Source organism: Phascolarctos cinereus, unplaced genomic scaffold, assembly GCF_003287225.1.
Source record: "Phascolarctos cinereus isolate Bilbo 61053 unplaced genomic scaffold, phaCin_HiC Scaffold_726;HRSCAF=1367, whole genome shotgun sequence".
Lineage (NCBI taxonomy): Eukaryota > Metazoa > Chordata > Mammalia > Diprotodontia > Phascolarctidae > Phascolarctos > Phascolarctos cinereus.
The window spans coordinates 333,545,056-333,563,925 of record NW_027556098.1 but is presented as its reverse complement, the minus strand read 5'-3'; the positions used below and the strand labels follow the sequence as shown (position 1 = coordinate 333,563,925).

Sequence of the window (18,870 nt, the reverse complement as noted above, 5' to 3'; positions counted from 1 at the left end):
ATGCTCCTAAATCCTGACTGTGGCTCCACCATACTTGAATTGTTTCTGTCTGGCTACTTGCACTATTTTCTCCTTGGACTGGGAACTCTGGAATTTGGTTAATATTCCTGACACTTTTCATTTTAGGATCTCTTTCAGGAGGCAATTGATGGATTCTTTCAAGTTCTGTTTTACCTTCTGGTTTTAGAATATCAGGGAAGTTTTCCTTGATAGTTTCTTGAAAGATGATGTCTAGGCTCTTTTTCTGATCATGGCTTTCAGATAGTTCAATAATTTTTAAATTATCTCTCCTGTATCTATTTTCCAAGTTAGTTTTTTTTAATGAGATATTTCGCATTGTCTTCTATTTTTTCATTCTTTTGATTTTGTTTTGTTTCTTGATTTCTCATAAAGTCATTAGCTTCCATTTGCTCCATTCTAATTTTTAAGGAAATATGAGTTGAAAAAGACAAGAAAAATGGAATAACTTTATTTTATCTTTTTAAAAATATTTATTTATTCTTAGTTTTTAACATTCATTTTTATAAGATCTTGAGTTTTAAATTTTCTCCCTTTCTTCTCTCCCCCTCCCTAAAATGGTATACAAAATGATATAGGCTATGCATGCACAATCATATTAAACATATTTCTATATTACTCATGTTGTGAAAGAAGAATCAAAACAAAAGGGAAAAGCCATGAGAAAGAACAAACAAAGAAAAAGAGAAAATAGTATACTTTGATCTGCATTCAGACTCCATAGTTCTTTCTCTGGAGGTAGATAGTAATACATTTATCTTTCCAAACTACAATATTTAATCCTAAGTTTCTCCTTGAAAGATTCATCTTTTTTAACAATAATATTCTTTTGATGATATTATATGGACATTCATCAGAGTACAAATACTCTCTGATGAATTAAAATTTCAAGTTGCCTACATAACAATGCAGAGGCTCATCACGGATTGGAGTTGGCTTCAAAATATTACCAATGAAGAACTGCATAAAAGAAGTGGCATAAATATCTTACTGGAGAGATCAGTGACAAGAAAAGAATGCAGTGCAGACTGAGTATGTGACAAGAATGAGGGATAACCAAAGGACAGACCATATGCTCAATTGATTTACATGCAATGGCAAGAGAACTAAAGAAACCTTCTTTTCCTGGTGTGATGGATGGTTCCCCTGTGGAAGATTTATTGTAGGACATAGACACAGAGGGTGAAGGCTATACCACATTGTTGGAGAGGTTAGCTATATGAATCTATAAGAACACAAAGTATTGGTATGACTCATTATTAAATATGGCACTGGAGAACTACACCTCATTCAAAAATAAGAGATTATATAGAAGGGAGTGTGAATGTATTTCACAAAAAGAAAAAAATTCACTTATGTGGAAATTCACAAATTTAAACTGTTAAATGTGTTAGAAAGCATTTTATGACAATCAGAAAAGAGATAAACAGAGGCAAAAGGTTATGGGAGCCTACAGATCACCAGGTAACCTGGAAGACTAGAACTGAGATTGTATTATAAATAAAAGAGAATAATTTGGAGACTGGCTAGAGTTTTATTGTAGAACTTCAATTACCCAATCTCCTTGGAAAGGATTTCCATTTCCTAAAAACAAACCAAAATGAAACAAAAAACCCCACAGCATTTGAAAAAAACATCTTTATTATTGATATTTTTCCTTATGGAGGTAGAAACAGAGATATAGCACACAAGTATTTTGGAATTGTGAACAATGAGGTGAGTTGGATGAATTAAAAAGGGTGGAACCATGGGAAGGCAGTTCCCATGTAGTCTTAGTTGAGAAGGAAGGGAATATCAGATATTGTCTTCCAAGTGCCTTGTAGGATACTGAATTAAAGAATTCATTGAAGGATAAGGTCCCATTGCCTAAGATATTAAATAGAATGTTGGTTCAAAAGGATGCAAACTTCTCAAGGAAGAGATGATGTTTTACACCATACTGTTTCTATTTTTACATCATCATTCCCTTTTAATTGTTGCAAATGAGTTTATATTCAAAGTCCATGTGGTCCTTGACTGTAATAACTCTTTTCTTGGCAAGTAACTTTTTTTTTTACTAAGGTACTTCAAAATTTTTTTTGTTCCCCTTGTTGTGGTAATTGGTTTGCATTTGTTAAATGTATTTAAGCATTATTGTTTCTTTTTTGTCTTCTTTTTTTCTTCTGTCCACATCCCATTTTATTCATCAATAACCTCTTTGAATATATCAGAAGGGAGCTGTTTTAGTTCTATCAAATACATTTTCTCATTTTTATTCTTCTAAATTTGTGCTTTTTCTTTTCTTCTAACAAATTAGTGGTCTGACTATACATGACAGCTGATTCTGAAATAACTCCTATATCACTAATGAGTTGTTGCTTTTCTTTAAAAAAATGTAGTTAATTTTGCTTTTGTGATGTTATTAAGTGGTCACTTTGGTGCTTTCTGATTCCTTTTACAAAGAAAAAAGGTTATGATATGTAAATATGAAGTTTCTATGTAGTCCACAAAGCTTTGACCTCTCTTGATTTTGAAAAAAAAATCATTTCATTATTATGAATATATTTCTTGTGGTCTTCAACTTTTCCTAATTTTGTACTAAAGTGATTCCATATAAAAGTATATGTTGATTTAATTTGAAGTATCTGTTCTTTTGTAGATCTTATCTATTTTCTATAAAAAGATGTGTATGATCCAATTATTTTCATTGCTTTCATAAAGCAGTATAATGTGAGTTCATACAATATTCCATGAAAATATGTCTTTTATCACCTTTGGGCTTACTAAAATCTGTCAACACTTTTATTTGCCTATGTTAAGAGAATCTGTGAACCATCATTTCATTTGGCTGCATATACGTTCTTCTATTTTCATTTGCAGAAAAAAGTCAAGAAGGATGCAATTCATTTTTTCCTCTAGTAATATGTATTCTCTTTGTTCACTAGATTAAGAGATCACAGTTTGGTTAAAGTTTATAGATAATCTAAACCAATCATTATTGATATCCTTTTATTTCCTTTTCTATAATTACTGAAGAAATAGAAGTGCCAATACTGGACTGGTAGCTATTTTTATTTTTATGGTTTTTCTTCAGTTGCCAAGGCCAAGAAATTGAACATCAATTGTCCAGTCTGGTGTTGATGACTTTCTTTATGCTTAGCTAGGCTAGATCTCATAAATCTGGATCCTTCATCAAGGAAAGTACCATCCACATCCAGAGAAAGAACTCTGGGGTCTGAATGCTGGTGGAAGCATGCTATTTGTTCCCTTTTTTTTGTTGTTGTTTTGTTTTCTTTCTTCTGTCTCATGATTCCTCCCATTGGTTCTAATTCTTCTTTACAGCATGACTTACATGAAAACATATTCAATATGAATGCATATGTAGAGCATATATCAGATTACATGACTTCCTGGCAAGTGGGTAAGGAGAGAGAGGGGGAGAAAGTTTAAAATGCAAAATCTTATGGAAGTGAATGTTGAAAACTCAAATTTAATTAATTAAAAAAATAAAACTAAGTCCTTCTGTATTTTTTATGATTGCAATTTCAAACCTTTAAGTGTGGTATAACTTCCTAGACTTTAAAATCAATGGCCATAGGTTCCCAGAACTTGGGGTTACCTTCACGTCATGATGATGCATTGTCCAAGTAGGTCTTTGTTGACCATGAAATATGGCAGTTACTGAAACTAATATAATCAGACTACATTACAAAAAACACAGTGTGTTGTCCTATTGTTCTCTTCCATGTTCAGAACACACTTGTAGACTTGTGTTGACTTCTCAGTGACACATTTTGGTAAGGACATTGAAAAGCCAGAAAACATTCAGAAAATTGCATTCCAGATGGGGAGGGATCTTGTGACCATTCTATATGAAGATAATTTAAAGGAAGTGAGGCTGTTTAGTTTAGAGAAGACAAAACTTAAGGGAGATATGATGCTGCTTTCTAGTACTTCTAGTATTATTATGTGGAAGAGGGATTAGATTTATTCGGCTTGGCCACAAAATGAAGTACTACAAACAATGGATAGAAGTCACAAAAAGGGAGCTTTTGGCTTTATGGACAGAAAAAATCATGAACAGTTTTAACTACATGAGAGTGAAATGGGATGCCTTAGGAGATTGTACGTTCTCCAACACTTAGAATATTCAGGTAAAAGAAGGACAACCACTTGTTGGGGATATTGAAGAAAAGTTGCTTATTCAAGTTGTTTGGACTAAATGGCTTCAAGAGTTGGTTTCAACAATTAGATCCTACAATTCTTTGGCTTTAAATTCTGGATAGCATTTTCATAAGAAGAAAAGGTGGGAGAAGGTTTTCTTTGTTATGGACAAAGGTGGGGTGTTAGCACGTAGTACCATATGTTGACTATGCAATAAAATTAATATACAAGAAATTAACCAAGAAAGACAGTTTATAAGAGTTAAAAAGAGTAGGTAAAGTCTCCCTACTTCCTCACAAAAAAAAATCCTTCCACTATGGGAATATTGGGATAGGTGATCTCTTGGTAAAAAAAAATCATGTTATTTTGGGCATAATTTCTGTACAAATGTAATGCTGAGGGAGAGACCTAGTTGTTTCCACATTGGCTTAGAATTGTTATTTAAAATTTTCATAATAAAAATGAATGTTTTCAAAGTACATGAGTTGATATTTAGTACGTCTAAATATGTACAGCAAGCACTGTTTCTATTATACCAACTCTGTTACATTTACATATTATATGGTTTCTATTTTATCTGTGTAATGGAGTTTCCTTTATAGCTATATATTGCCACCCATTCCATATATAACAGTATTGACTGAAAGCCAGTACTAATAAAATATAGCAGTTTTGTATTTGTGTTTGTTACCTGCCAAACAAAATATGGTTCTAGAAAGCAGCAAGGCATTTTATTACAGCTGCCGCCTTTGCATGTACCCTACTCCTCCACACCCCACCAACACCCAGTGGAAAATGAGCTCCTGGAAGGTGGATGTTGAATTGTATCATGTTTTTGTATCCCCACATTCTAGTACAGTTTCTTGCACACAGTCAGCAATTGCTACATCTTCCTTGAAGTCAATTGATGCAGAGGGATTCATTTGGTCCAAGATAGTTGCAAAGAGATGTGTGTGTGTGTGTGTGTGTGTGTGTGTGTGTGTGTAATATGTGTGTATATGTATATATGTATATACATATACATATACTTGTCTCAGTTTTGTAAATCTTATCTAAAATACTTCTTTTTAAAGATATTCATAGATTGAATGTAGAAACCAAATAAAACTGATCTTTTATATATCTTTGGTAGACATATTATGGGAATTGGGGTGGGTTTTGTGTGTGTGTGTGTGTGTGTGTGTGTGTGTGTGTGTGTGTGTGTGTATTAGAATAATGAACTAGATTTGCAGAAGTAACCAGTGATACTTGTGTCTTCTTTTTGTTTCAGTTGTCTGGCTTGAGAAATCATTCACATTTGCCTTGGAAATAAGTACTGTACCCATATACACATATCTTTGGCCTAAAATATATGGAAGGAAAGCTTAAGGGAAAGAAGAAATAAGGCCTAAAAGAAAACAAATATATTCAGACACATTTAATTTCTTTATTTGTTTTTTTTTCTGGCATGTTTACGCGATGCCTGCATATTAAGTCAAAATTCAGTATTTTGTTAATGTCAATTTCAGGTCTACATATTGCCACCCATCTAGATGTTTAGAAACATCCAGATGTGTTAGTGGTTTTCCTTTTGTGTGTGTAGTCAATGTGATTCGATACAGTTTTAATCTGCTGTTTTGGGGAGCTATAGAATTAATTGATGCTTTGAGGGGAAGAAAGGAATTCCTAGATATGTAGGTTAAGTCAAAACTAGTGTTTGCATATTGTTACCACTGGCATTGGTGAACAAACACTGCAATTTTTTTTATCTATCTTGAATACTTCATAGTTAGATAATTTCAAATAAACTTAAAATTGTTGAATAAAAGAGAATGAGGACCCTACGATTTAGAACTGAAAAGGACATTAGATATCACATAGTTCAATTTTTACTATGTCTAGGAAAGTAAGCCCTGGAACTGTGAAGAACTTGCTCAGTATCACAAAGGTAGTAAGTAGGAAAACTGAGATCCACATAAAGGTTCCCAGATTCCAGATTCAGTGCTCACGCACACACAAAAGACTTTTGATAAAATGTCTTTAAATATTGTGAATTACTGAATTGGCAGCCCCTACTTTTTTAGAAATTGGACTGGATTGTGTCTAACAAGATAAAATTGCTTTTCCCCCCACCATTTAGGCTGATGTAGATAAGTGTATTAATGGCCATACCAAATTCTTGACTTGAAAGATGTTACTAAAATCAAATGTTTATAGTATCACTAATTCTGATGTGGCCTGAAAAGTTAGACTATATGAATTTTAAGAAGCTGTTGTTTCAGAAATACCATTAAGTGTTGAACAGTTGTCTTCATAGTTCACGTGTCCTAACTCAGACATGAAAAGCCTCTGAGGATTTCAGTTTTCATGGCTCTCAGAAGGTACTTATTCTGCACTATTTTGTCCTCTGTGATCCATTTGAATACATAACATGTACATAAATAATTGTATGTTATGTCTCTATTACACACTGTACAGTTTACCTAATAGTGTAGCATAGTGGAAGTATTAATGGACTTGGAGTTAGAAGTCTAGATTTGAGGCCTAGCCCTGGATTTACTGGCTATGTGCAACTGGATTGACTATTTCACCTTGATTGACTCAGTTTCCTCATCTTTAAAATGTGAATAACAGCTGCTCTGCCTCTTACAGTGATGTTGGTACAATCAAATTACATCTGTGAAAGCACTTTGTGAACTATAAAGGCTCTCCATATGCTAGTTATTATAATTATTAAGTATGCCATAGTTTTACTCCTAGCCTGATCCCACTCTTTCCATATCACTAAGCGTAAGAGCAGGCTTCTTCTCCTTGCTCTATGTCAATGAATGCTCAGAATAATAGATACTATTTATAAAATATTTACTATCTATTAGGCACTGTGCTAATCACTTTACAATTATTATCTCATTTGATTCTCATAACAACCTTGAGAGGGAGATACTGTGGTTATTATTCCCATTTTAAGGATGAGGAAACTAAGGAAAACATAGGTTAAGTAATTTGGCCAAGGTCACACAGCTAGTAAGTGTTTGAGGCCAGATTTGAGTTCATATCTTCCTGACTATCACATATTATCTACCCCACTACCTAAAGACAAGTTAATATGGATTTGGATTTATTATTCTTTTGGATTTTCCAAAATGCCACTGCCATCTCTGAGCCTTTATTTCCATGATCATTAATAACTGAAAGTTGACCTAATCAGTAATGTATATTCATAGTCAAAGCTAAAGGCCTATTTTTTTCTGTTTCAGGCTATGAAGATTATGATCCTCTATCTGATTCTACATAGTTGGTGCCCTGAGAAACTATGGAGGTTCTTTAGACAACAGATGGAAATGGATGGTTAAGTCCTAGATTTTCTACACATTTTATCCAGCATTTTGATTGACTATATCTTTAAAGCATTTTATTACAACATGTCACCTCTGCTGGCTTGAAACATTCTTAAAATGGTCCTTTTGTTGTTCCTGGCAGTCCTGCTTTTGAAGGAAGATGCTGGTAGGAATGCTGGCTTTCTGGTTTCTGCACAGTCCAATGAGAGGAGAGTGGTTGCTCATATGCCTGGTGATATCATCATTGGGGCTTTATTTTCAGTCCACCACCAACCTACTGTGGACAAGGTCCATGAGAGGAAATGTGGAGAGGTTAGGGAACAATATGGCATTCAGAGAGTGGAGGCCATGCTCCATACCCTGGAGAGGATTAATTCAGACCCAACACTGTTGCCTAATATTACATTAGGCTGTGAAATAAGGGATTCTTGCTGGCATTCTGCTGTGGCCCTGGAGCAGAGCATAGAGTTCATAAGGGACTCACTCATTTCTTCAGAAGAGGAAGAGGGGTTGGTGCGCTGTGTTGATGGCTCCTCCACTCCATTCCGCTCAAAAAAACCCATAGTTGGGGTGATTGGCCCTGGTTCTAGCTCTGTGGCGATCCAGGTCCAGAACTTGCTCCAGCTTTTCAATATACCTCAGATAGCATACTCAGCCACAAGCATGGACTTAAGTGACAAAACATTGTTCAAGTATTTCATGAGGGTAGTGCCATCAGATGCCCAACAGGCTCGGGCCATGGTGGACATCGTGAAAAGATACAACTGGACCTATGTTTCTGCTGTGCACACAGAAGGTAAATTTTTACAGTATCAAGAGATGATACCTTTCTAAGTCATTGACAATGTCTAGCCTTCCTGTTTATAATATTGGTAACTTTAAATACTGTTTACTCTTCTGGCTTGGACTCAGCTGTATGGATGTTAAGTAAAGTTTAAAAAATTAGAAGTAGCATTCATTTTAGTTTTCCATAGTGTCAACTTAAAGTTGATTAGAATTACTTTGTGTCATAGGCAGAATTTTAATGTCAATGATCTGTAGAGAATGAAGAGCAAAGCAAGTTTATTCTGACCAGGATGCCCATCCCATGATGATGTTAACTGAACAGGTGATTTACCAGTAATCTAGGTTATGGTAGATCATCAAGAGGCTAAGAGACCTGACCTTTTGAAGGTTGTTGCAATCTATTTAACATTTAATGTAAAATATATGTAGTAGACTAAAGTAAGGAAGGAAGGAATGAAAATGAGGAGAAAATGATCAAGTCTCAGGAATAATACATCAGAGCTACTGCTGCTGCTGGTGGTAGGAATCTTTATGACAGTTTGTGTTATGGAAAAGTAGTGTAGAGGAACTCTGATCAAAAAGAAATTGAATATTTGAGGAAGTAGGGTACTGGTCTATTGAATTTCCTAGCTAACCAAAAACCCATTCTATTTCAACTCTTATTACTGAAAATACTTCAAAAGCTGTAATCCAGTTTTCTACCTTAGCAAATACAGTATATGGACTATAATGTTCCTATGATAATGAAACACTTTACATGGTGTTGGGATTATGAATCTACCTAGGTTTCATCATTGTCTAGTCATGTATGCAGCTAAATAAAAAGGGTTCCTAACCTGAAATCCATGAAAAATTGACATTTTTAATCATTTAATAACTGTATTTCATAAAATTAGTTTATTTTTCAATACCATTTTTTGTTTTATATTTTTAAAAACATTATTATGAAGAGTCCCAATAAGTTTCCCCAGATTAATAAGGGGTACATGATCCATACAAAATGTTTAAGAACCTCTGATCGGAAAGTTGCAGGAGATTAGGATAAAGTTTTAGTAAGAACAGTTTATACTCTGAAAATGTGATTTTGAAAGAAAATGTCAAATGTCAAGTGAGATTTGTTTGTGTGTGAGATTTTTTTTTATCAGTTGCCACTTTTCTCAAAATGCATGTTGAGTAAAAATATGAATTATTTGAAGTTCTAATTTATTTGGAATCTTACATATATCATGCCATAGAAAAGATCATGACTAAAATACACGTAATTTAAAATCATATAGTAAGATCCTCTTCATCCATTTATTCCTATTCATTCATTGATTAAATCAGCAAATGTTTACTGTGGCTATTTTGTTCAAATAACAATACTAGATGTTAGATAGGATATAGAGATGAGTGAGAGGATCGTTACTCTGAAGAGGCTTGCAGTCTAATAGGATAAATAAGGTTGGTACTCAAGCTACAAGAAAGTATAGAGTGTGATGAGCTAATAAATGGGCAGAAAGATAATACTATGGGAATTCATTGGAAAAAGAGACAACTTCTACCTGAATGTATTAGAGATAACTTCAGGAAGAAGATGGCATTTGAATGAGGTTTGAAGTTTAAGTATCATTGTGACAGGACAAATGGTGGTACAATATTCCAGTTGCAGAGAGCATTATAAATAAAATTGTAAAGGTAGGAATGTGAAACTATATATATATATATATATATATATATATATATATATATATATATATATATATATATATATATATATATATATATATATATATATATATATATACACATACACAAACACATACTTACATATATATATTCAAATAGTTGGTAAAGTTACTTTGAGGCATAGCAAGTAAGGGAGTGCTTTGCACGAAATAGTAGGAGTACAATAAATTCTTGCTGAGCTGAATTGAAATAATCAAACTACCTCTTAGTAGGTGGGGAACAGATCATGGAGGTCTTTGAATGTCAACATAAGATTACACACACACACACACACACACACACACACACACACACACAAAATTCAGTGACTCTATCAGGTATTTAAATTGTAATCCTGATTATCTTTGTAGGCCTTTCAAATTCCCAAGCCAATAAAGATGGCACAGGGTGTTGTTTGTTTTTGTCATTTTTATTTTTGTTGTTGTTAAATTGCTGAATATAACACAAATGGTTAGTGGGCAGTACTGCTCTTGTCAAACTTTCAGGAGCTGTCTAATATTCATACACTTCCCCACCCACCCTCAAACACAACACCATAACCCAACATGTGTTATGCATGCTACTTCCTCTCATAGGCTTCTGAATGTTTTTTTTTTCTTTTTTATGGGAAGAAATATCTTTTCATTTTCTGATTCAACCAGTTACATGATGTACACTTTAAGCCATTATTATCCTGGTCTATTTAAGTGAAAGCTTATATCATTTGGCAATCACTTGATGTTTCAGCAGCAATGAGAAATGTTTGCAGTTTTTGAAAATTTTTGAAAGACCAAAAGTAGATTGCTCAATCTGAATCAAAGGAGAGAACATGGCTAAAATAAGGAGAATAAAAGTTGCTAGAGTCATAACTAAGAATTTTTGTACCTAGGACAAATACAACAAATTACATCTAGTGATCTCTAAATACAATAGATAGGTTCTTATTTAATTAATTCTTTCTAACTTGGTACTAGGTGACAATGGGCAGCTAAGTGGTACATCGGATAGAGTGCCAAGCCTAGAATCAGGAAGACTCATCTTTCTAAGTTCAAATTTGGCCTCAGGCACTCAGTAGCCCTGTGACTCTGGACAAGTCAATTAATCTTGTTTGCCTCAGTTTCCCCATCTGTAAAATGAGCTGGAGAAGGAAATGGCAAACAACTCCATTACCTTTGACAAAAAACCTCAAATGGGGTCATGAAGAGTTGGACAGGACTGAAAACTACTGAACAACAGCTAAGTGCTAAGTTCTGTTGTGTCTATGTTAAGGAAAGACTTGAAATACTGCTGTTACCTTCTAAACTGAGCACCTTTTAAGTTTAGAAACCTGTGACAAAGACTCAGGTGCTGCACCGTAATAAAGTCTCTACTGTAAGGTATTCCTAAATTGAATTTCTTTCTCCAGTAGGTCATTCTTCCACTGAGTTTCTACACACAGTGGAATTTTAGCCTATGGAAATGCTGTACTTATCCTCCTAATCCTCATGGGGAATCCCTGATATCAAAGGTGAATCAGTATTTCTTTATTTTTTCAGTGGAGAAATGAAAGGCTTGAAAACAATTCTGCTATTAAAAATACTTTTGAGACCCAAGGCTCATTTATTCCTCCTATACTAACATGTCATGGTACCAGTGACACCAATTGTGCCCTTGGTGAATATGACAGTATTTACTAATCCACAGAGAAGCCAGTAGTTTCAGAATTCCTAGGGATAGTTAAAAGCAGAGAGTTGTATTTCATCTTCAAGGTTAATCTCTCCTGCTGTTACTATCACCTCTTATTTATAGGTGCTCACAAACTCTGAGAATATTACCTGTACACTTTTGTATCTGACTACAAATGCATTCAAGCCTGCAAGGCAAAAAGTCACATTAGATGAGAAAGGAACACGGAAATAGCCTATAAAGACAGCTCGAACATCAGCTCCAAGTATATTGAGAGAAGGGATGAGGAGAGATTTTTAAGAACTCTTCTTGGAGCATTATTTGACATTGATGGAGCATAGCTCACTGGCCATTTATAATTATGTATTATCTACAACTGTGGCATATAGCAACAACTTCTTTCATGTAAATTGAGATACCATAATTTAGATGCTTCTTCAAGATAAAGTATATTTATTATAACAATTGTGTTTGGAATTTTAGGGCAAGTTTTTGTTTTGTTGAATGCAGTGATGAATCATGATTGATTTTTTAAATTCTCCCTTATTAGTTGATAAGGATTGTGCTTACTGGTCCAAGGTATAAAATATGGGAATAATGTTTCTTCCCCACTTTCTACCCCTTAGCATAAAATAACAAGAAAATTTTGTATATATATATATATATATATATATATATATATATATATATATATATATATATATACTATATATATATACATACACACACACACACGTGTGTGTACGTATATATGTGTATGTATATATGTATGAAGATATGCATATATATGTATGTTTATATATACACATATATATGTGTATATATATATATATATATGTTTATGTATATTTATGTATGTATGTATATATCTTTTCCACCCTGGGCAACTGGGCATCTGCCCCATACTAAAGGGATAAAGACTAAGTGTTGTAAGAATAATTGCCATAGAATGGAGGAAAGGGCATGGAATATTGAGTTAAATGACCTCAGTTCTAGCCTTAGATCTGCCACTTTCTAGCAATGTCACTCTTCTGGACTTCAGGTTCTTGATCTATAAAATAAGGGAGTTAGAGTAGGTTATTTATAAAGTCTGTTAAATTTATAATTACGGCATCCTAGGATCTGTTTTTACATCCCTTCTCCTTCTGAAACCATCCTCCATAATAAGAACCAATCATTTTAGTAAAAAAAAAATCATGCAGTATTTAACATTCAAATGAAGCACAAGTTGGATATTTTAAGTCTGGAATTCTGTGGCTCTGTGGTAAAGTGTTTTAGGGAAGAATTAGGCAATGGAGAGTTGGAAAAAGAAGGCATAGGTGCATTTGTGAGGAGGTGAAATTACTCTTTGATGAAAACATTTTGAGGGTTGGGAAGAAATACAGAATAAATCTTTCCAGAATCCCATGAAAATTATCATTTAAACTGAAAGGTACGCTAGAGATTTTTGGAAGATAATAATTAATAGGGATAGGGGCTGGACTTGTAATTTCATTGGTATAGGGCACTGTCAATTGAGTCACTTCTTTAATTCATTCAATAAGCTTTCAATGAACAGGGCCAGACACTATGCAAAGTGATGAGGATACAAAAAGTGGCAAAATGCTGTTCCTGTCCTCAAAGGACTTACATTCTAATGAAGGAAACAACATCCAAATAAATATATACAAAACAAGCTATATACAGAATAAATGAGAATTATCAAAAGAGGTAAAGCATGGAAATAAAAAGGGTTGGGAAAAGTTTCTTGTAAAAGGTAGGATTTTAGTAGGTATTTAAAAGAATCCAAGAAAAGTCAGCAATCAGAACAGAGAAGGAAGAGCATTTCAAGAAAGCAGGACAGCCAGAGAAAATGTCCAAAGCCAAGAGATGGAGCATCTTGTATATGGAACAGCCAGAAGGCCAGTGTTACTGGATCAAAAAGTGTGTATCAGGATGTAAAATTACCTAAGATTGCAAAGGTAGAAGGGTGCTAGGTTATGAAGGACTTTGAATGTCAAACAGAGCATTTTGCATTTGCTCCTGAAAGCACTGGCTATTATTGAGAGAGGGGGTGGGGTAATATGATCAGACGTACATTTTAGGGAAATCACTCCAGTAACTGAATGGAGAATGAATTGGAGAGCAAAGAGACTTAAGGCAGGAAGACCCACCAGAGGGTTATTTCAGTAATCATTAGTAATGAGGGCCTGCACTAGAGTGGTTTCAGTTTCAGAGGAGAGAAGGGATACATATTTGAGAGATGTTGCAAAGGTGAAATAGACAGGTCTGGCAACAGCTTGGATATGGGGATGAGAAATAATGAAGAATCCAACATGACTTGTAGGTTGTAAACTTGAGGAACTAGGATAGTGTTGCCCTCTACAGTAATGTAGAAGGCAGAAGGTGGATGAGGTTGTCCCACTTTCTAAGTAAGAAATCTAAGGTATGGAGAAGTAAAATAGTTTAATTCCTTCAGTAAGTATTTATCAAAGACTTACTTTGGGCCTGGAACTGTGCTACTGTAGGTGCTAGGGACACCGAAACAGCAATGAAAGAGTCCAGGTACTGAAGGAAATTTTATTCTATTGGAGAAATACAATTGTCCAAATATCAATGCCAAATTGAGAAAAAAGTGTTTTTTCCTCAAGCAACTAGGATGAGGATCAGCAGAGGTCTTGTGGGAGGTGACACTTGCACATTTTCCTGGCATGGTTGACTTTTAAGGCCCTCTAGAGATCCTCTTGTCCAACCTGTCAAGGTTTCACAAGCTATCAGTGGCAATTCTAGGACTAGAATTCCAAATTCTGCATTACTGACTCAGACTGCACTAGCTCTCTATTGAACTTTTTAAACTAGTGGCTTGAGTAAGGGAGGCAGTATACAGGTAGGAGAGACATTGAGAGTTTTTATAAAAGAAAAGATAGCAAAATAGAAAGATGCATGTACCTCTCTCTAGCCCCCCAGAAGCAATCTTTTGAATATGGCCATATTCATTTTTTGTTAGCCTTCAAAACTGGGCCTTTTTTGGTTCCCAGGGAAAAAAACGAATTACAGTCACAAGAAAATAAATTAAAGAGGAGACATGTAACACCAAGTTGACCTCACAGCAGACCTCACTTTTTTTGTGGGTCTAGTGATAAGAACAGATTGTACCTGGATATTTTTATTCACATCTTCATTTCAGACTCCTAGAATCTGTCCTTCAAATGCTAATTATAGGGAGCAGCAGAGTATGTTATTTTTTTTAGGAGCCCAAGAACATGTTGTCAAGTGATACAGCTTTATGCATCAACCTATGGCCTTAGTAATTCATCAACACAACTAGTGGTGAAGACTTCATCCAAGCACATTGGCAAATGTACCCTGGCAAAGCCAATGGATTTCACCAAATATTGATTCTTTGAGGAGGGATTTATTTTTTTTGGCAGGGGGATTTCTTGCCACCTATGTGCACATTCTTGTTGCATGAAAGGAGAGGTTGCAGCCCGATGATGAATTTTATTCCTGACATGTCAAAGATAAAATGGTTGCAAGAAAAATTGGATAGTCTATTTTCCCCTTTGCTGCTGTTAGTGAATTTTGAACCAATAAAAGGTGATATATGTACATATGTACCTAGTCTCGGTACTCATGGGAATAGGGGCCATTTTTTCCTTTATGTTTGAATATCATCAAGACAAAAACAATTTCCAAGGTATTCAATTTAAAAGCAAGTACTGGCTTTCAACAAAAGGGTAGATAGTCAATCACTTCTACCAGTGTGAGAGTAAGAAGACATGAGTTTGAATATCAGCTCTGCTAAGTACTACCTGAGTGACTTTGGGCAAGTCACTTCACTCTTTGGGCCTTTATTTCTTCAACTGCAAAATGAGGGATTTGGATTAGATGGCATCTGAGATGATTTCTGGCTTTAGCTTTCTCATAATACTACAGAGAAAAAGTAGTTCAGAAGATAGGGCATCCAGCTTGTATCATCTCTTCTGACATGAATTTTAACTTTAGACTATTTCCTTGATCTTTCTGAACCTTATTTTTCTCATCTGTCAAAAGTGATAATAATAGAGGTGCTATATCCCAGGGAGATAATTTCACAGAATCTCAGTGTTGGGATTTCAGAGGCTATCAAATGTGACTGATAACTTATTAAGAGATCATTCCAGAGTATACTTAACAAGTGATCATCCAGGCTTAGCTGGATACCTTTCAATAAGGGTGACCCACTACTGTCTGAAGCAGTCAGTTCAACTTTTGGATAGCTCTTAACCTTAGGAAGTTGTTTCTTGCATTGATCCCAAATTGAACTCTCTGCAATGTTTATCCACTGATCTTTGTTTTATCTTCTGGAAATAAGCAGAACAAGTCTAATTTTTCTTCCAAATGACAATATTTCAGAAACATAAAAACAGCTATCTTATCCCTTCTAAGTCTTTTCATCTTCAAGTCAAACACCACTAATTCTTTAAGTGGCTTCCCATGAGGAATAATCCGCAATCTCGATTATCTTCTTCCAGTCATCCCCCAGCTTATCAATGTCCCTCCTGAAAATATGGGCAGACAGGTGGTGCATTGGATAGAGTGCTGGGCCTGGAGTCAGGAAGACTCACCTTCCTGAGTTTTAATCCGGCTTCGGACACTTAATAGGTATGTGACCCTGGCCATGTTACTCCACCCTGTTTGCTTCAGTTTCCTCATCTGTAAAATGAGCTGGGGAAAGAAATGGCAAACCACTACTGTATCTTTGCCAAGAAAACACCACATGCAGTTATGAAGAGTTGGTCCTGACTGAAAATGACAAGCCAACAGAACAAAAGCTAAATTGATCTTCCAGTGCAGTGTAGAGCAGAACAATTCCTCTCCAGTTCTATACTTTATACCTATCTTAATGTAGGTGAAAATCACATTTGGCTGTTAAAACACATTGTTGAATAGTATTGAGATTACAATTGTTTCTGGTTCGTCAAACAATTCTGAATTTATCTTATGTTATTATTGTCTAGCCCACATTTTGCCATCTTTCCTACAGCAATAGCATGAGAGACTTTGTCAATTTTTTCCCCCCTAAAAACTAGGTAGGCCCAGGTAAATATTCATAAATTTAGGAGTTCCTTCTGATTCTTTGTGATCTATTTCTCTTTATAGTTCTTTAATAATCATACCTTCAATAATTACATTGTAGTCCCCCCCACCAAGAATTAAATCAATCTCACTGGACTATTACTTATACAGACTTCATCCTCTTCCTCCTTTTGAAAACTGGTACATCATTTGCTTTTCTTCATTCCTGAAGCACCTCTTTTATCCTCTGTAATATTTCAAAGATAACTGACAATAACTCAGTAGACACATCTGCCAGCTCTTTGAAAATTCTCTGTGATGCAGAACATCTGGATTTGATGATCATTGGATCATCAGATCACAAGTGTAGAGCTGGAAAAGACTTTAGAAAATTTCCAGTATAACCCTCCTTATTTTACAAATGAGGACATTCTGGCCCAGAGAGATTAGGTGACTTGCTTAAATTCACACAGGTAGTGACAGATGTGACATTTGAATCTTTATTCTCATTCCATCCAGTGCCCTTTCTACCAAAAAATGAGTGCTTTCAAATGTGTAGATACTCCAATCTGAGAATTTTATTTTACCTCTCTGTACCTCAATTTCCTTTGTTTGCAAAATTACAAGCTGAAATAGATTCATTTCTAAATTTCTTACCAGCTCTAATAACTCATTTCTGTGTTCTATGAATAAACTGAGTCCCAAAGACAGCAGAAAAAAAAAATTCCTGAGGTTACAAAATCAGTGACAGAAACAGGAATAGAGTAAGAGAATTATAGAATGTAAATGTCGGAAGGGAATATTAGAGTAATCTTTTAGGTCATCTAATTTGTTCCCCTAAGCTAGGTCTTTTCTGATCTTTCTAGTAGACCACACTTTCTCCAGTGTTCATCTTCTGGACTGAATGTGAATGGCAATGCTTTCATTTATCTCTAATACCCAGGCATGATAGCTTTTGATTTGCCTCTATCTTTATTCATGTCACTGTGACCCAGTGACAAACTCTGAACATGAAGCATGGATACAGGTGGTAGTATCACAATTAACTGCCAAATAATCATTTATCTCACAAGTATTCCTCAACACCAGAGCAACAGTTTAGAGGAAAAAGTATTGATGCCATTTTTGGGAGGGACCATCTGGTCCTTTTGTTAAGAACCTGGTTCCCCAGGCCTCTGTGTATGGAAGTTTATTTCTCAGGGTTCCAAAGGTGAAAGGAGTGTGGTCTCAAACAAAGCAAACTGGTAGCAGAAAATTATTTATATTTACAAATAACTTGTGTATGACCTTACAGAAATCAATGAAACAAAGTCACATGCTGTATTAGTATCTAAACAGTGATCTATAAGTTACTACATTCTTGAGAATCTAGCAAGTAATACATGCATTAGGAGCACTCAATCCTGCTGGACTGTAGTGTAATCACCAGCAGCTCAAACACTCATTCAGAGACTAAAATAACATGGAATTTGGAGACTTTTTAACCCCAAACACCAGAGATACATCCTGGTGACTATCTGGTCCTCACCAGGTCAAATAGATGTCTTACTTCTTTTGAGGGATTGGTACAAGGAAGGCTATGTAGGTGTGTAGTTCATGAGAAATGATGTATAGACATAATGCTTCATAAAATTTAGAACTGGGAAGGGAACTTAGAGATCATTTAGAAATATTACACCTGGATTTCAGGAAAGTGTCTGGTAAAGCCTTTCATCATGTCATCCTGGGCAAGATGGAAAGATGTGGAGTAGATAATAGCAGAGCTTGGTAGGTAGAGAACTGTTTCTTTAACTGGACTGAAATAGTACAGATTAGTGAGTCAGTGACAATGTAGAGGCCCATAACAGGTGCTTAATGAGTCATTATTGATTACTTGATGTGTTTTATGGGGGCTCTGTGCTTACCATGTTCTATTTAATATTTTCATCAATTATTTTTCCTATCGATATTTATATTTATCTTTTTAAATCCTATGAATTAGATAAATGCAGAGAGGACATTCTTATCAAATTTGTAGATGATGCAAATCTGAAAATAATAGCCAATATTCAGTATGGCTGTATCAGAACCCAAAATGAATTTAATAGGTTGGAAATGATGGGTCCAATTTAATAAGGCAAAATGTAATATGGATAAATGCAAAGTAATGCACTTGAATTTTTTTGATTATCTAAGAATAGGAAAAGGGAAATATAAC

At 34.9% G+C, this 18,870-nt stretch overlaps 1 protein-coding gene across 5 annotated transcripts in view; it reads left to right on the top strand.

The window, feature by feature from the left end:
* Nucleotides 1–18,870, top strand: part of GRM5 (glutamate metabotropic receptor 5) — a 667,058-nt gene that overhangs the window by 14,915 nt on the left and 633,273 nt on the right. For all 5 annotated transcript variants that reach the window (XM_020993806.2, XM_020993803.2, XM_020993804.2 and 2 more), the window contains exon 2: nucleotides 7,398–8,274. In XM_020993806.2, coding sequence (XP_020849465.1) covers nucleotides 7,596–8,274 — 679 coding nt within the window. In that variant the 5' untranslated portion in view covers nucleotides 7,398–7,595. The remainder of the gene's footprint in view (nucleotides 1–7,397; nucleotides 8,275–18,870) is intronic.